The sequence below is a fragment of the Setaria italica genome, chromosome I, assembly GCF_000263155.2.
Source record: "Setaria italica strain Yugu1 chromosome I, Setaria_italica_v2.0, whole genome shotgun sequence".
NCBI classification, from domain to species: domain Eukaryota; kingdom Viridiplantae; phylum Streptophyta; class Magnoliopsida; order Poales; family Poaceae; genus Setaria; species Setaria italica.
In genome coordinates this window covers 33,768,464-33,789,101 of record NC_028450.1, presented here as the reverse complement: position 1 = coordinate 33,789,101, position 20,638 = coordinate 33,768,464, and the positions used below count along the sequence as shown (strand labels likewise).

At 49.6% G+C, this 20,638-nt stretch overlaps 5 protein-coding genes and 1 pseudogene across 5 annotated transcripts; 3 read left to right on the top strand and 3 right to left on the bottom strand.

The window, feature by feature from the left end:
* Positions 1-372: 372 nt before the first annotated feature.
* LOC101767237 (subtilisin-like protease SBT1.2) lies at positions 373-2,538 on the bottom strand. The gene has a single exon (XM_004953330.3). It carries the CDS (start codon positions 2,521-2,523, stop codon positions 373-375), a length of 2,151 nt encoding a protein of 716 aa, XP_004953387.3. The 5' UTR covers positions 2,524-2,538.
* An 815-nt stretch (positions 2,539-3,353) lies between these two features.
* On the bottom strand, positions 3,354-5,064 carry LOC101754790 (annotated as a pseudogene).
* Positions 5,065-5,605: 541 nt separating this feature from the next.
* Positions 5,606-6,532, top strand: LOC101766824. Its single transcript, XM_004953329.4, has one exon. It carries the CDS (start codon positions 5,904-5,906, stop codon positions 6,183-6,185), a length of 282 nt encoding a protein of 93 aa, XP_004953386.1. The 5' UTR covers positions 5,606-5,903; the 3' UTR covers positions 6,186-6,532.
* Positions 6,533-6,850: 318 nt separating this feature from the next.
* On the bottom strand, positions 6,851-11,067 carry LOC101766138 (probable S-adenosylmethionine carrier 2, chloroplastic). Its single transcript, XM_004953327.3, has 9 exons — positions 10,806-11,067; positions 9,016-10,287; positions 8,786-8,904; positions 8,574-8,698; positions 8,247-8,346; positions 8,062-8,139; positions 7,759-7,842; positions 7,474-7,559; positions 6,851-7,361 (listed from the first exon to the last, which is right to left on the bottom strand). Exons 2-9 carry the CDS (start codon positions 10,217-10,219, stop codon positions 7,244-7,246), a joined length of 1,914 nt encoding a protein of 637 aa, XP_004953384.1. The 5' UTR covers positions 10,220-10,287; positions 10,806-11,067; the 3' UTR covers positions 6,851-7,243.
* A 2,379-nt stretch (positions 11,068-13,446) lies between these two features.
* LOC101765448 (skin secretory protein xP2) lies at positions 13,447-16,176 on the top strand. The gene is made up of 3 exons (XM_004953325.2): positions 13,447-13,910; positions 14,133-14,187; positions 15,479-16,176. Exons 1-3 carry the CDS (start codon positions 13,572-13,574, stop codon positions 15,871-15,873), a joined length of 789 nt encoding a protein of 262 aa, XP_004953382.1. The 5' UTR covers positions 13,447-13,571; the 3' UTR covers positions 15,874-16,176.
* A 1,064-nt stretch (positions 16,177-17,240) lies between these two features.
* Positions 17,241-20,352, top strand: LOC101754389 (protein SPT2 homolog). Its single transcript, XM_022823599.1, has 10 exons — positions 17,241-17,438; positions 17,733-17,801; positions 17,965-18,305; positions 18,384-18,486; positions 18,572-18,646; positions 18,739-18,868; positions 18,954-19,420; positions 19,492-19,580; positions 19,701-19,793; positions 19,966-20,352. The coding sequence occupies exons 2-10, from the start codon at positions 17,772-17,774 to the stop codon at positions 20,069-20,071; spliced, it is 1,434 nt and encodes a 477-aa protein (XP_022679334.1). The 5' UTR covers positions 17,241-17,438; positions 17,733-17,771; the 3' UTR covers positions 20,072-20,352.
* Positions 20,353-20,638: the final 286 nt, after the last annotated feature.

The following is a 20,638-nucleotide window of genomic DNA, read 5'->3' as shown; positions in this document are numbered from 1 at the left end:
TTGAAATATATAGTATAATATAATATATGTTTTACTTTGAAGAATTTATTTTCTATCCATTAGCAACACAATAGTATATAGAAATACTATTCATGATTGATCATGGTTGCATGCAAACATTTAATGATTTGTTGACAGCCAAAACAGATAGCAGCTGTCTGTGGGTTGTACGAGCTGTCTATTTAGCCGTCTATGTTGTAAATTCCAAGAACTTAGAGACAGCAGCTGTCTCACTGTTGTACATGCCCTAAACATAGACGTACACTGCACACAAGAGGACCCGATTATCAAGAGGAAACACGAGAATCTATCCTCCTGCAAACCCATATTACATCTAAGGTAATTAACAGCCGGGATCTAATCCACTAATCATCAATGCTTCAGATGAGCAGTGGTGGAGTTATCCTGGACGAACTTCTTGAACGACACGAGGATCGGGCTGCTCACCACGTTCTCGGGCGAGACCCACTTGAGCTGCCCCTGGGCGATCCCCTTCTTCCTCGGCGCGCCCACGGGCCTGATGGTGACCGTGAACCCCTTCGCCTGGTTCACCTTCTTGAACCGGAGCGTGTCCGGCGTCACCGTCACCGACAGCTCCCCCGGCACCTCCACCTTGGCGACGTACACGGACTTGGCGCGCCCGACGTTGGTCACCACGCGGCTGACGTTCAAGACGTAGGGCTCCTGGTCCAGGAACGCGGTGATGGACGGGTAGTTGAGGTCCTTCTGCTCCACGGCCGGCATCCCCGCGCACGACACCGGCGGCAGCGGGTGGATGATCGAGTTGATCTCGGCGTCGCTGTACCTGAGCCCGCACAGGTAGGGGATGTAGTCCGTCGCCGTCAGGTTGTACACGAGCCCCGGCCTCAGAGCCTTCATCGGGTTCACGAACCCGGCGCCCACCGTGAGCAGGTTGGCGGGGGACCCGTTGTGGGCCGCGATCGGCTTCCCGCTGCGGTCCGTCGTGTCGGCCGTCGTTATCAGGGCCGACTTGATCGCCGCCGGCGTCCACGTCGGGTGCGCCCTCTTGATCACCGCGGCGATCCCGCTGAGGTGCGGCGTGGCCATGGACGTGCCGGACAGGATGTCGAACTTGGCCGCCAGTGGGTTGGGAGGCGTCATGAGCCCCGCCGGCTTGGGGACGCCGGCGATGATGTTCACCCCGGGGCCGGTGATGTCGGGCTTGAGTATCCCCTGGTTTTGCTTGCTTGGCCCCCGCGACGAGAACGCCGCCACGACCGGGGAGTCGCGGTTGCCGAGCATGGTTCCTTTGAAGACCAGCTCGCCCGTCGGGTTGTTCGTGGAGTTCATGTAGGCCCTGATCTTCTGCCCTGTCGAGTAAGTCACCTGCGACGCCGGGAGTGCGTGCGCCTTGGGCTGGATCACCGAGCCGAGTTCCTCGACGGTGATGACGACCATGCCGGCTGCGCCGCCTTCCCGTAGCGCGGCACCCATCTCCAGGGAGGTGAGGTTGCCGCCGGCGTCACAAACGACGATCTTTCCGCCGACGTGCTCCGGCGTAAGGACCTTCTCGTCAGAACACGTGCCGTCGCTGAGGTCCCTTACCAACGGTCGATGCACGCCCAGGATGTCCTTCGGCTGGAACAAGGACTCGCCGTCGAGCTCGACCCCATTGCCAAGCTTTACGGAGGCCACGAACCTCCGGTCGGTTGTGGCTGCCGCCACAGTAAGAAGCCACGGTGCCTCGTTGGCAACCGTCGCGGGGTCCGGGCCCATGTTCCCACCGGCCGCGCTGACGAAGACGCCTTTCATGATGGCGGTGTATCCCCCGAGCGCGATGGGGTCGTAGGCGAAGTCGCCGGCCTCGTCGTCACCGAGCGAGAGCGAGAGCACGTCGACGCCCTCCTCGACAGCATCATCGAGCGCCGCCAGTATGTCGTCGCGGTCGCAGCCCTTGTCCTCGAAGCACACCTGGTAGAGCGCGATGTGCGCGCGGGGGGCCATGCCAGAGGCCGTTCCGAGCCCGTTGCCCATGACGTTCGCGCCCGGCACGAACGCGCCGGCCGCCGTGCTCGCCGTGTGCGTCCCGTGCGAGCCCTCGCTTACGGGAAGCACCGGGTCGTCAATCCCCTGCCACTTCCACTTGGCCGACTCGTAGAACGACCGCGCGCCGATGAGCTTGTTGTTGCACACGGAGCTGTTGAAGTCGCAGCGGCCCTTCCACCTGGCTGGCGGCGGCTTCATGCCCGTCGCGTCGAACGACGGGTGCCCGGGCCTGATGCCGTCGTCGAGGACGCCGATGATGATCCCCTCGCCCATGTTGCTCCTCTTCCACAGGCCGCCGTGGGAGGCCTCGCTGGTGAGCGCGAGCATCTGCGGCGTGTGGGTGGTCATCAGCCTGTACGTCTTCTCCGGCATGGCCTTGACAAACCAGTCCCTGGTGGCCATGTCGCGCACCTCCTCTTCGGTGAGGCGGGCCGCGAAGCCGTTCACGACGTGGCGGTAGGAGTAGATGAGGCGCGCCATGGCGGAGGGGTCCTTGTCCAGCTCCTCCTCCGCCATGTCGCACACGGACGCGAGCAGCGACGCGTGCCAGCTCGACACGTCCTTGAACAGGTTCCGGTCGTACTCGTACGGCGTGCGCACGATGATGAGGTAGTTCTTGTGCAGGCCGAGGTCATGGTGCGCGACGGCGGTGGTCACCAGAAGCGAGGCGAGGAGGAAGACGGCAATGCGGATGGGGAGAAGCACCGGTAATCGCATTGGATTCGGAGGGTCCATTGAAGAACAGACCGAACCAAGGTGAAACCGATTATGTCTAGCTTAATGCGAGGAGATTGCTCATTACCCTAAAAATGGCATTGTGCCTGATGGGAATGATGAAGAAGCTTAATATAGCAAGGGTAAGCAGGATTTGAGGTTGCTTGCTTGCGGTCACATGTTTAGTTGAGCTCCACGCGCGTGCAGGAATTGGAAGAGGGTTATGCACCTCACATTGCTGAACATTTCTCTGCAGACGCCAGTATAAATTCAGTTCTCCCCTTCAATGTCGATACGTACTACCCAACCGAATTCTTGATTCCTACCTACATTGAAGGTTTCAATGCGTCACCAGCAATCTTACAGATCATTCTGGCATTCCGACATGGAAATGCAGTGGTCACCTATGGAGCGTTTACTTTTGCATGAAAGAATGATGATGAATTGATGATCTATCCATCAATATACTCGATAGCCCATGCTTAGAAGTAACATGTACGAAACCCTTGGGAACATAACGAAGCCTATCTAGGCACGTCGAGTTTCTAAATTCGTAAAATGTATCTGATCAAGGGCACGTGATCGGAAAAAGAACGACCGAGTCATGACCTGCTGAATGATCTCGGCTTTCTCTGTGTACATGACAATTTTTCTCATGTGAAACTGAAACATTACCAAACTGTTGGAACTCAGAAGAAGACCAGTCGCGCGACTCATGTGCCAGCTATCTGATATAACTTGCTTCCTAACACTGTTGTCTTATGTACAATCTGAATTCTAAGGGTTTTAACTACTTTCAAGTGTCCGTCAGAACTTAGCTTGAAATGGATATCGGACTGCGCGCGACATGCTCCTCTGACACCCACGCAATCTGCGCGCTCAGAACCTGAGACGCCAACGCGCTGCCAGGAGCTCTTTCCACAGTGACAGTAAAACTCGCCCTCTGGTTCACATCGTCGAACTGCAATTCCCCTGGAATCACCGTGACCGAGACACCCTCCGGCTCACTCACGTCCACCCGGTACACAGACCTCGCCGCTCCGACGTTGGTCACCGTCCGCCTGACCGTCACGGCCGGCCTTTCCGCCGTCAGCGCGACCATGATCGATGGGGTATTCAGATCTTTCGCCTCGGTGCTCTCCATCTCGGCACAGCGAACGGCGGGTGCAGGGTAAATGATCCGGTTCACTTGGTCGTCGGTGTAGCCCAATCCGCAGAGGTAGGGGATGTACTCTTCCGGCGAGATGTCGTAGACCAGGCCAGGGTCGGTGGCTTTGGCCGGGTTGACAAGCCCGGCGCCCATGGCGAAGTAGCTCGCCGGCGCGCCGGCCTCGTCAGTGACCGACGTGTCGGCCGTGGTCATTATCGCGGACTTGATGGCCGCGGGAGACCAGGTCGGGTGCGCGCTCTTTACCAGCGCCGCGACGCCGCGAGGTGCGGCGCCGACATGGACGTACCGGAGAGGGACGCGAAGCTTGGGCCGCGCCGTGAACGCGGCACGGCCGCGAGGATGTCGACGCCAGGACCCAAGATGTCCGGCTTCAGCACGCCGCCGTTGTTGCGGCTCGGACCTCGGGAAGAGAACGCCGCGACGTTGGTAGAGTGAGCGGAGCTCCGCGAGCTCGCGCCGACCGTGAGTATCCATGGCGCGTCGTTCGCGACCGACCCCGCCGCCGGGCCCTTGTTGCCCGCCGCGGCGCAGACGAAGACGCCCCTCGTGACAGCCGAGAAAGTGGCCGCGACGACAGGGTCCTCGTGGAACCCGAAGCCGTCGTCGTCTCCGAGCGACATGGAGAGGACGTCGACCCCGTCCGCGAGCGCCGACTCGACGGCGTGCATGATGGGGCCCCTCGAGCACCCTGCCGCCGCGCACACCTGGTAGAAGGCGAGGTGCGCGCGCGGCGCCACGCCGGACACCACCGCGCCCCCGCCGTCGTCGCGGCGCACGGGCGTGCCGGCCGCGACGCTCGACGCGTGCGTCCCGTGCGTGCCCGCCCTCACCGCCCGTCCGGCGGGGTGGCGGAGGTGCCGCGTGAACTCCCGCGCGCCGACGAGCTTGTTGTTGCAGGCCGCGACCCCGGTGTGCTTGCACCGGCCCCGCCACCTGGCGGGCGGCGGCGGCATCCCGTCGTCGCCGAACGACGGGTGCCCCGCGTCGATGCCGTCGTCGAGCACCCCGATTACGACACCTTCGCCCATGTTGCTCGTGCTCGACACCGCGTCATACTGGCCGCCCTGCATCCCCGGCGGCGCCAGTGTGTTGTCGTCGTCGTCGTGCAGTGGTATGGCCGCAAGCAGCTTGGAGCAGAGCACGAGCATGAGGGCGACTTTTGTTGGATCCATTTCTGATCGAGAGAATGGCATTCGCAAGGTTGCTGGAATGGAGATGGAGATGCAAGTGTGCCAAGGATGCAAAGGTTGCTCGAATGGAGATGGAGATGCATCTGCGCAGAGGAGGGAGGGGGACATATAAGTGCAGAGGCAGTTTGGTGAGGTACATGCATGGCCACTCTTGGGCTAAACCGAGGTTGGCGAAGCAGTTGAGCTCGTTGGTTTGAAGAAGTTTGACTGTTCGAGTAGGTCGGTTCAGTTCATTTGTTTGACCGTTTTAGCTGAAATCCAGTCGAAACGCTGCTTCAACGCTCAGCGTGTTTTGCAGTTGCAACTGGACCGAGCCATTTTTGGGAGCAGCGAAACCAAGCGGGCTCGCGCGGTTTCCCAGCCCGCGTCCGATAACCAGACGTACCGACACCTATCTCACTCTGTCTCGCATGGAAATGACGGATGAGTTTTTTTATTTTATTTTCACGAGAAAAAGAACGACTGGAAATGTTTTTCCCGTCTCCAAAAATAGAGCAAGGAAAACCGTGGTCCGTTCCACGTTTGTGCTGTCCCGGAGTACCAACGCGACGCCACAAGTGTTACATCACGAATCGAGATAAATGCAATCCTGCATCCGTGTTGTGCCGCGACAGGGAATTTTATGTGGTTCCGTGTTGAGTTCACGGCGCCGGCTAACTGAGCACGACTGCTGCTAGTAGCTCCAAAAAAAACCCATTGCAATTTTGCATTTTCCGTAGAAAATCTCAACCCGAAGCCCAGGCACATGCACGTTCAACAGGCGCACGCATGACACGCGCGCATAACAGACCAACACCGGCGCGACGAGACCTCGTTCAGCGATGGAGGACGCGTACGGGCGCACGAGCGCGGCCGTGGCGTCCTGCTGGGGCCGGTTCGGCCCGGCGGTGCTGTGGCGGAGGCTCAGGCGGATGAGCTGGCCGCGCCGGCGCTACCGGACGCATGTCCTCGGCGCCGGCGGGCTCAACTACGACCCGCTCAGCTACGCCCAGAACTTCGACGACGGGAGAGTCTGCGAGCGCGAGCCCGACTTCCTGGCCAGGTACGCGGCCGCGCGGCGCGCCGGCTCGCAGGGGACTGTGACATCGTCGGTGAATTCTTGATCCGTCTCCGTCCGTGCTTCCTCCAGCCGTGTCTGATGCGCACGGCATAGTAGAGCTGGATGAGCTGTAGCCTGTAGGAGAGTTTAGAGTTAGCTTTTGCTCAACCTTTTTTTACTGTGTATATCATGGCGGATGATTGAGTAGGCAAATGCGCATCCTGTCGGAACAAAATGGAAGCGGTAGGGAGGCCACTTGCCGGTTAATTAGTTTAGCATGTGCTGTACAAATGTTTTGTGTGCTTGTTCATGGCAAGTTGTATCGACTATGAAAGACTATTTTCTCCTAATGTGGTTTCAGTGTGCATTTCGGAGACTGTGTTCACAATTCAGAAATAGTATCTCCCGTCATCTGGACATTTCACATATCGCTATAAACCGAATTCCAAATTCCTCATTGAATTCTAATACACAAAGTTGTCCATTGCCTTTTGGAAACATTTTCAGCTAACATGTAACTTTGGAAGTACATCCGATGGCAAATTCAATAGCATCATTTGGATGTGACATATCTTATTTCACACTTGTTTGCCTTAACAGCTAATGCAAATGGAAGAAAACATGCATTTCTCCAAGCATCCGAATCTGTGCAAATGGAAGAATACATAAATTTCTCCAAGCATAATTTCTGATGATGTCGGAAGCTATATTGCTGGGTACCACAATTGATCACAGGCTAGCAACCACAAATTATACCGGTATTTGAGCAACAGATTCCCTCAGGTTAAAAAATGACATCTGTTTCAGTAAGACACTAAGATGCAGAACCATGAGTCCTTGACGCATTCACAGGTTCCCTGAAAGGGAATTTGACTATCACCTTTGCTGCTATCACTTTTACTGATTGTACAAAATTTTCTATCGCCTAAATCTGAGGTTACCCGGAAATGTATTGTAAGATGTACACAACTCTGTTAACAAGACACAAAATTGGATGACACAGTAATTACAACTAAATCCTCAAGTCAGACCACCTAGATGTTAGATGATGAGATTGACAAATCAATACATGTTCTTTACTTCCAGCGCTGCTGCACCATGTCATGTCATGTCATCTCATGGTCAAAAGCTACTTGCATGAACCTCTTGTTCAGGAAACATAATTGTTTTCAGAAACTCATAGGACGTAAAGAATATAGCGCCTTGAGATATATAAATAGCCAGCCTTGGAGTCAAACCCCTGTGAGAAAACATGTTGCTTGAAAATTTGCATACTTCAATAGGATCTTCTGACAGGAATGAATAATAACTCAAATGCAATAGCATGGTATTCCTCTGGTAGATGTTTGTACCTGTAAAGACCACGCAAGCCTTCTTGAAGAAAAATTTCTTTCAGTGCATGAAGAACCCCGTCATACTTGCTAACAGGGCTGAGTGCCTAGTAAACAAGAAAACTAAATTATTAGTTCTGCTGGGACCATCAGTTTGCTTTCGAATGTATACAGGTGCTGAATCATGTTACTTTCAAATGATTACAATCCTATTATCAAATTAATCAATGATATATGATAAACATCACAATCGGAAGTTATTGGGTAAACTAACACGGAACGTAGTATATGCATTTGTCGCAATACCTGTAATTGCACTCGTGTCTTGACAACATCAAATGGAGTTGTAAACAGAGCAGCGGTTGACCCAGCAAAACCTCCGCATATAAGCTGCAATGAACCAAAAGGGGTTCAAGGTTGATTTGATCTTTCGTATTTGAGATGGTAGAATGCTTCAATAATCCTATGCAACTAGTGGTTTCTCTCTCTCTCTCTCAGCATTGGCAAACGATGCAGGATGGTAATTAGAAGTGCACACAGGTTGTGCTTCAGTTCTAACTAATAAAAACATAAAAAAAATGGTCAACAAGGTAAAGTTCAAAAACTAACTGTTTCGCCAGAACTGAGCTTGACATTTTCAGGTGCTGATTTCAAAATAGACTGCTTGAGACTCTCATAGGCATAAAACTGCAAGTTAAAAAAAGGGATTATGTTCCTTACACCAAAAACAAATTGTCAGAGAAAGTTAAAATTAAATTATTGTACTTGAATGCAGGCGTTTAAAAATTTGATACCTTTACTATGGAATGTGGGATATTTCTGCAAAGAACAGCACCCCATCCAGCATATAATGAAGCAATCCCACCCCTTTTAAGGCATCCTACTAAAGCATTCCTGATGACATGAAACACTTAATAGATCATGATGAGGAGAATGATGAAATGACGACATCCTACTGGAGTAGTCGTTTGAAGATACCATACAAAATCATTCGTTATGACATGAAACTAGTAGGTTTCTGTCTATCTCACTATTTATTAGGCTCTAAAAAAGAAAGAAGCTTCTAAAATAAAGGAATAAACAAATGAACAACCCTGAAAGAGTCAAGGAAGATTGCATACCAGCAATTCTGATATTGAGAACCCACTTGCATTTGTTGTTTTATGCATTCGCTAGGTGTAAAAAGAAAGGATGTTGCAATACTAGAACAACCACCAGCAGCACAATGCGCGATTGAATGATGTTCCTGCACAGATGTCAATGTAACAGGCTAACAGCAAGATTGAAGTATATACCATGCATATATCAGTAAAAGAAACTAAAGTGAAATCACCTCTGGCAAAACAGGTAGAAGAGCCCCCTTGACAATTTCATAAGTTAAGGTATAAATTGCAGAAATGGGTGCAGAACAAGCAAGTTTGCTAGTAAGTCCTCCATACAGTCCCAGAACACCTTTACAAGAAATTCATCAAACTCTAAATATTATAGCAATTGATATTTCTCAAAGGGTGAGAGTAGACAGAACAAAGTTTAAGTGGTGGAATTGCTATTTTTGGACATTACCTCTCTCAACAAGAGTGCGCCTAAGTGTATGGTAGAATGAACTTTGTCCAGAACTGTTAGCCTGAATTATGGTCTTCACTGTATCAACTGGATGCAAAGAAACACTGACTGCAGTCCCAGCTAAGGCTCCTGCCACAGCATGCCTGTTTATGGTAACAGCACCATCACATCGATGCTCAAAAGTTGGTTGATGCTCATGTGACCACTTATCGACAGAATGCTGCAGAGACATGTCATCTCCATAAGCATATTGATCTGCATTTGCTGGATCAAGAACAACATCATCAGCAACCAGACGAGACATGCGTGTCAATGTGTCAAGATGAGCATCAATGCATGCCTTACTGGAAATCTGATTTCCTAGCATTATCCTTCCCTCTTTGGCAATTTCTATTTGATGAACTGAGGAAGCTGAACGATTAGGATCATCATGAAAAATCTCTAGATTGGATTCAGTATCACGCAGAGAACTTTCACAATCATGTGCAGTTTTAGCTTCTTCATTTGAGCTAGTACATAGTTCAGCTGGTGTGCTTCTTGTTTGACTGGAATAGTTATCATCCCCAATGTCCATATTGGTTGAAGCAGCACAAGTTTCCTCACATATGCTTCTTTTGCTACTTTGAGAAGTCCCAGATTTTTCCTTCTTTTCAGTTTGCATGGAGTATATATTTCTATATTGCAAATAATGTGCACCCCCAATCTTACTGATGGAATGCATATCGCTCCATGTGGATGAAGCACCCAAAATGCTACTGAATGGTGCCAGCATTAACATCTTCTTTACTGAACTAAGATCTTCATAAATAGATTTTGGTGTAGACAAACAGTTTCGAGATCTCAGATCACTTGAGCTTTCCACACAGCAAGGTGTCAATATGTGTCCTTGTTGATCCCTGCTAAAACACATAGGGTCATCCCTACTTGAAACCCCATGGCTCTCAGATCTTTGAGTTGTACCAGATGATTCAGACTGGCCAACAAGATTCCAGATCCCTGTTAATGCTGATACAAACTGGGGAGTGGTCAATCTTCTATCAGTATATGTTCTGCGCAATTGAGGACTTTGCCTTGGCTGATGATTGGCATCTCGATCCTTAGTAATTAAAGCATCTGGCTCAAATAATTGGTGCTCATCTAATGAAAGCCGGTGGTAATTGATTGTTGATTTTGCAGCTTTTGAAGCTCGACGGGTCGAACTCATCTTTTACTAGCTTGTAAGGTAGTATATTATAAAAAGAAGAACATGTTCAATTATCAGCTGCTTGAGATCTGCAGGAGGCAAGAAATGAACAAAGAGCACTAAGCCCAATGAAGTAGTTCTCATACGGCAAAGCAATAATAATGATAATTATAATATACTATAAGCATAGACATTTCAATGACTTTCAAACTAGAATAAGCCTAGCACGCAACCACGGACATGAAACAAGGAACACGCCATCGCAGTATGGTAGCACTCTAATAAGACCGAATCTCACGAGCATAAGCAATCTACCAACACAACCGAGCAAGCAGAAAGCAACCCAGTAGCTGCAATAGGATCTTATGGCTTAGAGAAACAGCGAAAATTCCATGGAGACTCCGAGTCCCAGCTATCATGCTCTACGGAGCATTTCATCGAACACCCTGTGCGCACAAGACGGCGTAGCTGGCGCACAGCCCAGCAACCTCCGAATCTATGAGCGTCTCATCCTCCAGCGTACGCGAGCTAACAGTACCACCCGATTTAACCCGAGCGGGCGCTACGAGGCGTGCGACTGCGCGAGTTGGGATCGGAGGCTGCTTACCTCTGGATGACAGCGAGCGAGCTCCCGTCCCGTCGCTGGCCGTGCTTCACGAGGGCGAGGAGGAGAAGGGCCGCCGTTGGCTTCTCCTCCTCCCCCTCCTCCTCTAAATGGCGAGGGGTTTATGCCGTCTTAGGAGCTTGGAGTCGCGTCAGCCGTCAGCTGCATCATCCATGTCCTCTTCCGCTCCTCCTCTGATCCTCTCCTTGCTCGGCTGGTTCGCTTCTCCAGCTGTCTCGAGACCCGCCGCCCGGCCGCCGCAGCCGGTGCCTCGGTGGGGTCTCTGTTCGATTCTTCCCACCACGCGTGCCGTCGATGTTTGCATCGGACGGCTCTGAATCGGGGAGGTCGTAATAATACTAGCAACGAACACGAAGGGGCGTTCTTTACGGTTTGACCCGGAGATGTTTCGAAATCAAACAGATGCTTTCCCCCACGCCTGAATGAGGGGGTGCTTGCTAAAGTTTAAAGTTTGTATCGGTCGCATCATCGGATATTTGAATATTAATTAGGAGTATTAAATATAGTCTAATTATAAAATTAATTGCACAGATGGAGTCTAATTCGCGAGACGAATCTATTAAGCTTAATTTTAGCACCTCGTATCCAAACACCCCTAAGACTAGCAAACTTATTGTTGGTTTTGTTTTTAAATTTTTTCCGTTTATTTTGCGAACACATGTTTGTATCTGTGCTGCTTGCCTGCCAAATGAACAAGAAAACTGTACAAATTTCGCAAGAAAAAGAAGCTAGAGCATCCTCCGTATTAAAATCAACTTTTCGGGTACACTTTCATGGTGCCATGGCACCAGCTCTATAAAAGATCTGACTAAAATATTTGGCAGCTCATAGCTACAATTACTAATAATCCAAATCGTTTTGATGATTTGATCTAAGTTACATGCTTCATGGCTATGGCACACCTCGCAGTCACGGATCTTTCACTTCTCACAGATCTTTCTCGCCGCTCTGTCCGCCGCTCGAGCGGCTGCAGAAGAAGAAGAGCCGCCTCCACGGGATGCTCGGGCACGCGAAGCTCAGAAACAACCCGTACCCGACGACGCTCGGCTGCCTCGCCGGCACCGACCACCGCACGCCGTCGCCGTCCGTGGATGGCCTCAGGCTCACCTGCATTTTGCCGCAAAGAACGTGCTCCGTCAGATGCAGAGTCTCCATGGGATCGGATGGCGTGCGCGTGCTTACGCTGGAGATGAACTTGATGCCCAGCTTGAGCACGCCCTTGTAGGTGCCATCCTCCAGCACGACGTTGTACGGCGCCGGTTTCATCTGCAGGAACTCCCGCTCGCTGCCCTCGCTGATGACCTCGCCGACGTGCACCCTGCAAAACGAACAGTGTTAATTACCTGCGATCTTTGCAGGTGATCGGGGATTCGATCGTGTTCGACGCTGTGTTGTGACCCTCGCCGTACTTCGTTTCGCCGACAGGGGTGTCCTCGGCGAACTGGTCGATCTCCATGATCGTCAGCGTCACCTTCTCCAGGTCCCTGCACTCGGCGTCTGACAGCGGGAACCTGAACTTCTCGTTCCACCAAATCTTTTTACCTCTACCTGCAGCGAATTACCGCTTCCATCTCAAAAGAGAACTCAATTAAGTTTAGGAAAGAAAGACATATAATTCAGGAATTCATACCTTGGGTGATTTTACTGCTCACGATCTTACCACCCCACTCGATGGTCACGTAATGCCTTTTTGATCCTGCAAGCAAGAGCTGCACGATGAGCCTAACGTGCTCCAACAGCATTCAGGTTATGAGACACAGGATGATCGCTACAGACGCCGCGGGTGATGATGAGCATGCTTGAGGCCCTCGGCGCTGACCAACAGAAGTTCGAGAACTCCTCCCGTCTCCATGGAGAAGAAGGAGCGGCTAAGACAACAGAATGCAAGAACATGGCAGATATATACAGCATACGGAGGTACAATTAATTTCCATGGAGTCTTAAACTCAAGAGTAACCACATGCATTCAAGTGCAAGAGGAGTTTCAACAAGAACATCAAAGAGAAACTCCAGGCCATGGCCATTGATGGATTATTATGTTTTCATACCATATTACTTGCGTGTATAGTGAATTAGTGATATAAATCGTTTTAAGGCTGTGATTGTTCCATGCCCTAAATGTCATGTATTTGATGATGGGGATAGTTCAATCAGATATAGGTGGATTTCGGTTGCCTTACCGTAGGTTTCAAATAACCAAATATGAGCAAGCTCGACAAGTGGATTAGCCACCTAAAATATTAAAAAAAAGTCTCAAAAACCTTCTGGTCACTGTTTGTGGCTACTCTACTTCAAGAAATGTACGTGGCTTCGACATGAGACATGCTTGCTCCCGACCGTGTGCCACGGCCTGTGGCGCCGATTTCCACCACCACAGTGGCATGCCCGGGGATCAAACAGCCCCATGCTCTAGGTTACGTTGACTGTATGGCTCATTGGTGGTAGCTCATCTTACCTTTCTTTTTTCTTGCAAAAAGTCACTTCCTTGATTGAAAAAAAGGTTGCAATATTGCGGTACTATTTCGAAAACATACTTGGAAACGTGTTGTGCTCTTGAATCTTGATGGGTTACAAATTCCAATCTGCCACCGTCCAGTAGCGCGACGCTGATACGGGCGATAGACTGGTTCACAACAGCACCAGGTCGTCTCTCACAACAGATTCCAGAACAGAGCCCCCATTCTGAGTTCTGACCTGAGTCGCAGCTGCAGGCTCGCAGCATTGCCCCACGCGCACGCGCACCCGAACATGGCCGCTCCGACCGCCGCTGCCGCCGCCGCCGACACCGCCACCCCGCCTCCTCCACCGTCGGCGGAACCCGCGGCTGCACCCGCACCGGATCAAAAGGTCTCTCCTCCTCCTCTTCCCCCTCAGCCCGACGCGCCCGCGCCGTCCCCGGCGACAGCGCCTGCAGCACCCCCCGGGCCCTCGCCTGCGGCAACCCCCACTCCTGCACCTGCGACAGCGCCAGCCCCAGCCCCAGCCCCAGCCCCGAAGAAGAGGAAGCTGGAGGAGGTGGGGTTCCACACCTCCGACTACTACAAGATCCGCGCCGTCATCGCGGACCTGCGTGTCCGCTTCGTCCAGGTTCGCACTCACTTTTACTACTAGATGGATGTGCTCTTGTGGTGAAGGCAGAGTTGGTCACATTAGCCTATGCTTCTGGAAAGCTGGGATTTGGGGCAAAGTCTAGGATACACGACCGTAGAACAATCTTTTAGTGAACTCACATATTTTTCAAGCTGTTATGCAGCGTACCTTCCGGTGTTGCGAATCTATTCTGAACTGCCCAATCTTTGTTTTTTGAAGGTTTACCAGGCTACCGATTTCCGCAACACTGATGCTGCTCGTGAGATTCTGAAAGGTATACAATTAAAGCCTAAATTTCTGTCTTGCTATTATGAAAATAGTTGTTCAATTGAAGGGAATCGAGCCAATCTAGGGTTAGGACAGAAAGAACAGCCTTTGGTGGGCTTTGCATAGCTCGATCCACTGGTGCCCTGAGTGCTGATCCTCTTGCTATTGCTGGATGCTGGCCTTGTTGCTGACGAGTCAGTGGCTGTAGAGGCCACTAAGGTTGAAATGAAGCATGCAAATTTATCCGTTTGTCTCAGATCTTGGGTTGGTTTAGGCGGGAGGGACGACTTAAAACTCAGTCAGAACTGTTGGGTGTAAGCAGGGTGCTCCTACAGGGACCTGCAAAAACTTAGGGCCTATGCACGGTGGTGCCATGCTCATGATGGGGAGGCCGTAACGTATACTGTGGTGGAAGTGGTAAAAAGGTCCAGGGGTGGAAGATTTCGAATGGGTGGAGAAAGAATTTAATGGCATAAGTGGAACTGGGGGGTTGATCACATTTACATTTTAACTTTTAGATGAGATGGGTCCACCATTCCTGAGTTCCAATCTACCAATTAGAAGATGAAAGATAAATTAAATGTTTACAGCTAACCTGAATTCCCCTATAAGTTGCTTAGGTCGCAGAATAAAAAGATAATTTCTTTTTATTTTAACGAACCAGGCAGGATTCTTTCTATTATGACTATGGGAGCCTGCAGTTAAATGTTTTCTTTGTGCTAGCACCTGCAAGTCCTGAGCAATTGAACTTAGTAGTTTGGCACAATCCTCTATTTCTCTTATGTCTTGTCTCTTCAGCTAGAACACCATGATCAAACTTGACAGTAAAATTTCCTAGCATCATTTCCACTAATGTGGTTACATGTAATCTTAACTTTAATCACTCTGCTCCTCATTTGGCTTAACAGCATTCCAGATCATAATATGTAGCCCATTCGCATCTCTACCTATTAAGAGTTGACATTACATGACATGTATCCAAAATCTTGCATGCAAACACACGAAATATGCACCTTGTGCATCCTAAGTTCTATCTACTGAACTCCATGCAATATATCTTTTTAAATACTCAGCAACATTTATCATCCCAAATACATTCTTCACTGCACTGCTAATCACACAACATGTGTTTTACCTATATTTAGTGGGGAATTTTTCGACTCAATGTCTTAATGATGCTTGTTGAACTTAGTAACTCAAATAGTGAATATTAGTCACCAAAAGTTTCATGTTCTGTTCAGGATGTTTCTCTGTTGATATGGCTTGATCTTACACGCATATTCATGGCTGTGTTTCAGAAATAAAGGGAGTTATGGAACTATCCAAGAAAATGAGGCTCAAGCTTGGTGCTACATCTGAGCCTGTGAAACCAACAGAGAAGCCTGCAGCTGGACTTGTGAAGGATGAGCCCGTGAAACAATCAGAGAAGCTTTCAGCTGGACCTGTGACAGAAGAGCCCGTGAAGCCAGCAGAGAAGCCTTCAGCTGGACCTGTGAAGGATGAGCCTGTAAAACCATTAGAGAAGCCTTCAGCCGAACCTGTGAAGGATGTGCCTATGAAACCCACCGAGCCAGCTCCAGCTCCAGCTGGAGAAAACAATCAAGTTCCCGGGGTAGGCCAGACTACAATTTCTCCTAATAATGCAGGTGTTGATTCGGCGGTCAAGAATGATAACTCAGATGTCCAGCAGTGAAGATTATAATGGAAATCCAACCCAGTGAGATGGCGGATGACGAAGATGCAGAAGGACCAGTTGATTCCCCTACCAGCTTGAGTTTTCTTGCCTCTTGTGGAGATAATTTAGTGTGTATGTGCTAACCAAAGAAGAGGGGTGAGCACGTCAAGATGCAAATTAGATTGCCGTGTTAACACTCATTCATTCTGTAATTTGTTGTTGAATTGCCCATGAATAATTTTGTCATCAAATAGTAGCTTGTGTAGCTGGATCATACATTACATCGCGCTGTTGTTAAGTATTGGCAGTGTCTTGTGGTCTTGTGGAGTATGCTTGAGCAGAGGTAATGGACAAGTATGAATTGCAGCAGTGCTGAAGCGCGCAAAGTATTCGCAAGACTTCACAAACGGATGAACCGAATGCGTAGTACTTATCCTTCAGCTGATTAAGGTGCATCATGGCTTTTCTGACATAAAATTATATTAGAATTAGCTCGGGTCGGTGGCTGAACTCTTTGAATTCATGCAGGACATGAAGTTTGCGGTCGAAAAATAGTGTTGTAATTTAAACCTTTGGATTTAGTTTAAGCTCTTTCTTGAGGTTTCGAACTCCGGCCGGAGACCACGGACAGTAGGAGCACGAATAGGAAACCATGCAACAATTGTCAGCATGCACGGAACCCGTCATGAATGGCCGTGAGTTTCGTATACGGCTATATTAAGAGTTGCTAAATAAAGGAAGAGCGCTTGAAAATTTCAAAACAATTTTCCTATTCTCGCTCGAGTAAATGCCCAGCTATTGCGCCACGTCGCCGGGTTTTACGCCGCCGGATTCGAATCCGTTACCCAGAAATTCAACCGACCGGTACAATTAATCGTCCCGATTATTTTTCCAACAAATAAAGTTAGGATCAATTCGGAAGCATGGATCCATCCGATCTCACATTCTCAGCCGGCTTTGCCGATCAATCCGCGGCTTCCTCCAATCCACGGATCCGCTTCTACCTCCTCCTTCCAATCTCCCAACTCCCCCCAAACCATGGCTGGATCGGCAGGGGGCTCCCCGTATTCACCGGCCGGCTCGGACTCCAGGGAGGCAGAGACCAGACGCGCGCGTGCCGCGTCCATCATGTGGCCCGCGGCGCGGGTGGAAGGAGGAGCGGTTCGGGTTCGCACCGTGCCTTCCGCTGGCGTTCTCGCCGCACGTGATCGCGAGGGGGCTTCGCTTCGTGATATGATCCCCGCACGCGCGCGTCTCCAGCAACAGAGGCGGCCGGGGACGAGCAGGGGGAGGAGGAGGCGGATCGATCTGCTTGCTTATAGGCAGGGTGGGGCGCAGCGGAGATGAGAGAAGTCGCGGAAGGACGCGCGCCCCCGCCCACGCGCCCCCGCCCACGCGGCTATATATATACCAGGAGGGCTCGCACCCCCCGCCCACGCCCGCACGCATCGTTACTCTCCCGGATCGGCGCTGTCTCCTCTCCTCGCGAGTAGGCGACGACGGCGAGGTTGCCGATCGATCGCGGCAGCGCCGACTTCGTAGCAAGATCTCTACGCGGCGCGCCGGCATCGCGATCTCTTCAGGTGAGGAATCCTCTCCCTCCCTCGCGCACCTTGGAAATTTTGCGCCGGTTCAGCCGCACGCGTACTCGCCGTGCGGCGGAGCGCGTTTAGGGCTAGATACTTCCGCCGAGTTGGGTTTTTTTCTTTCCGGAAATCATCTGTTATATGTTCTTCAGTTCTATTGTCTTACGCGGAAAAAACACTGCTTTTGATCTGTGTTCGAACTCGACGCTTTCATCGAGTTCAAAGTTCTACTGATCGATTTTATGCCCTGCATGCTTTCTCACAACAAGTTCTCTCTCTAATTTGTTTTAGGTATTCTGAATTGTGTACGATCAGCCCGATCGTGAACAGATGGCGAACAAATTCGACAACGAAGCCAATGTAAGATAAAATCGATCTTGGGTAAAATAATTTTGATCATGATCATACCATTATTCATTGATTCCAATGCTAACCTCTATTACCACTTTACTACTCAGAATTAGCCGTTTATTGGCAGATGTTTCTAACCGATGCTATTGATTCCTATGGATGCCTCCAGCAGCAATTTGAGGACGAAGAATTTGACCAAGATGACGACGACGACCTCGGTGATTTCATCGTGTATAGCGATGAAGAAGATGCTGAGATGTCGAAGCACAAGCATCAGCGGCAAGCGGAGTTGGAGGATGACATTGAAGAGGAAGTGGAAGAGGAGGTTGAGCAAGTAGAGGAGATTGAGGAGGAGGAAGAAGAGGCTCCAGTTGGGCAGCAAGAGATACTTAGCCTGAGGGAGCAGTTAAAGGAGGAAATTAGGAGGAAAAATGCTGCAATGGCTGCTGGCACCTCCAAGGCTAGCTGTTCATCATCTGTGAATCAGATGATAATGCCACCGGCGAAGGACGGGTAGGTGTGCTCTTTGACTTTGAATAGTCATTCGGATATATATTTCAATTCCTGTAGTTGATGGCGAACTTTTTGCAGATATGGCACCTTCTTTGGTCCATCAAAGCCAGTGCTTGCTCGTCGAGTCATTGAAGAAGGATGCTCATCGATCATGAAAGAACGACAAAACGTGCCATCCAGAGTACGTGCAAATACTACATTTAATTACATTTAGAATTTTATCTTGCTGAACTGTAGTCATATGTATCTTGAAACATTGCTTGCAGAAAGGTGGCCAATTGGTTTCAAAGGTGCAACCTGGCACAGTTGAGAATCTGCAGAAGCCAAAGTTTGTTAGTGAGGTAAAAGGAAATCAAAGCAAGATTGACTATTCTGCTTATTGTACGGACATCTGCATAGATTGATTTATAAACTTATGTTTTGACACATACAGGAGAAAAGAAAGGTTGATGCACTTCGTGAGAACCGAGATTACTCATCTTTGTTCTCTGATGATGCTGATACTCCACAACCTACAAAAGAGCAATCTGACAATAGGCCGCCTCTCCTTGATCCCAAATCTGGTAGGGACACTACCTATCGGTTAAACAAAACTTAGTTTTTCCTGTTGCTGTAAATTTCATAAATATAATGCTTGTACTTATGCAGAGTCCCATGTTCCTGGGCCGATGAATTCTGCTGGTATGAGCAGGGCTTCCTTTCAGGCTCATGTCCATAGTAAGGCAGGGTCTCCTGGGAAGGACCCTCTTGGAGACAGAAAAAGGATGATTGCTGCTGGTATAAACGGGTCCAACCTGCCTAACATGAAGAAGAAAACTCCAGGGTTGATGAAGCCATCCTCCAATAGCCAAAAGCTACAGCCGTCAGTGCAGAGCAAGAAGCCGCAGGCGTCAATTCCTGGCCAGAGGCAGCAACAGCTGGCATCCCAGGGCCAGAGGATGCAGCATCAGTTGCAGATTCAGAGACCGCAAGGCAATGGCCGTCAGCAATCCTTGCAAGGTCGAAGGCCTGATGAATCTGTACAAGGTCAGCATATTGGACATAATGGATCGGCTGTGCTCCATGGGAGATCGAAATCAGAACAAAAGCTGCTCGGTCCTTCCTCAAAACTCAAGGTAACAGACCGTTTGCCATTAACAATACAACCATTGAGTACTTTTATTCCAACATTGGTTTACGTTTGCAGGCACATCGTCCAGTGGAAAAACGTGCAGTGAAAAGAAAATCAGATGATGGAATGGGAAACTATTCATCCATTATCAGAAAAATATTCAAGTATGTTTTTATTATGTTTTTTTTATCGTGCTCTTTCACGTGGTGGCCTCCATGGATTAGGCATTCCATATTATGAATTTTCGGTACTAGCTCTGATTTGGTGTTCGGCTTCATGTGTAGGTACAATCCTGAAAAATTTATTCCTGGCGGAGATGAAGATGACCGTGACATGGAAGCTGATTTTGCTAGTATAGAGAGGGAAGAGAGACGAAGGTACTTGGTTGCATGTCTTGGTGAAACCTTTAATTTCATCTCCATTTACATATGAGAACCGTTTTCATTTCAGCTGCATAAGTCAGACTTCAGAATGTAATGTCCGCAGCAGTACCTTAGGTTAGTTTTAATTTGCATGTCTGCTGATTTTTTTTTTTGCATTGATCTTAAGCGCGGCACTTGCGAGGAAAGAGGATGAGGAGCAGCTCCGGCTGATCCAGGAAGAAGAGAGGCGCGAGCGCGCGATGAAGAAGAAAAAGGTAGCACACAAGGAATAGGAAAAGCAGCGGGGCAGAAAAATGGCCCTGCCAAGCGTAGGGATAGGTCCTAGATTGTGGCCGGGTCGGCATACGCCTTTCTAAGCCTGCTCCGAAGAACTGCACAAAATTTCAAACTTAGCACTTTTCAGACTAAAGGTTAGGTTTTTGCCTTATTGGTATGTGAGTTAATTGGCCGTGTGGTTCTGATTCCGGGTTTATTCGCTGTGCGTGTGTTGGTGTTGCCACAAAATTCTAGCGTGTATGCAGCACACTGCTGGGCCAAGGCCCAAGGATGCACAAGCAAGGTTAGGAGGTATCATGGTTTTACCATATATATATATATATACTTTGTTTTAGAAAACTTGGATGCTACAAACCTTATTTTGAAAACCATTGTTAAAACTAGAGTATTTCAAAGTTAAAAATTTTCTCAAAAATACGACATAGCATAAATTTGCTATTTTGCTGAACTAAATTTAAAACTTCGACCTTGCTATTTTTGACCATCCGAAGTATGATATTTCGTTGGGACGACACATAAATGACACATCATCATGTCTCCGACTACAATCTCTACTACACCAT

Bases quoted from the DNA above. Each gene is read 5' to 3' on its own strand.
- LOC101767237 (XM_004953330.3), bottom strand. From the start codon at position 2,523: ATGGCGGAGGAGGAGCTGGACAAGGACCCCTCCGCCATGGCGCGCCTC.
- LOC101754389 (XM_022823599.1), top strand. From the start codon at position 17,772: ATGGCGAACAAATTCGACAACGAAGCCAAT. The intron at 18,647-18,738 runs GTAAAAGGAAAT...TGACACATACAG, and splicing joins AGCCAAAGTTTGTTAGTGAG to GAGAAAAGAAAGGTTGATGC. The intron at 19,421-19,491 runs GTAACAGACCGT...TTACGTTTGCAG, and splicing joins GTCCTTCCTCAAAACTCAAG to GCACATCGTCCAGTGGAAAA.
- LOC101766138 (XM_004953327.3), bottom strand. From the start codon at position 10,219: ATGAGTTCGACCCGTCGAGCTTCAAAAGCTGCAAAATCAACAATCAAT. The intron at 7,843-8,061 runs GTTAGTTTTTGA...GGTTCATTGCAG, and splicing joins AGCTCAGTTCTGGCGAAACA to CTTATATGCGGAGGTTTTGC. The intron at 7,362-7,473 runs GTACAAACATCT...GTTTTCTCACAG, and splicing joins GGCTTGCGTGGTCTTTACAG to GGGTTTGACTCCAAGGCTGG.
- LOC101766824 (XM_004953329.4), top strand. From the start codon at position 5,904: ATGGAGGACGCGTACGGGCGCACGAGCGCGGCCGTGGCGTCCTGCTGG.
- LOC101765448 (XM_004953325.2), top strand. From the start codon at position 13,572: ATGGCCGCTCCGACCGCCGCTGCCGCCGCCGCCGACACCGCCACCCCG. The intron at 13,911-14,132 runs GTTCGCACTCAC...TGTTTTTTGAAG, and splicing joins TGCGTGTCCGCTTCGTCCAG to GTTTACCAGGCTACCGATTT. The intron at 14,188-15,478 runs GTATACAATTAA...GCTGTGTTTCAG, and splicing joins TGCTCGTGAGATTCTGAAAG to AAATAAAGGGAGTTATGGAA.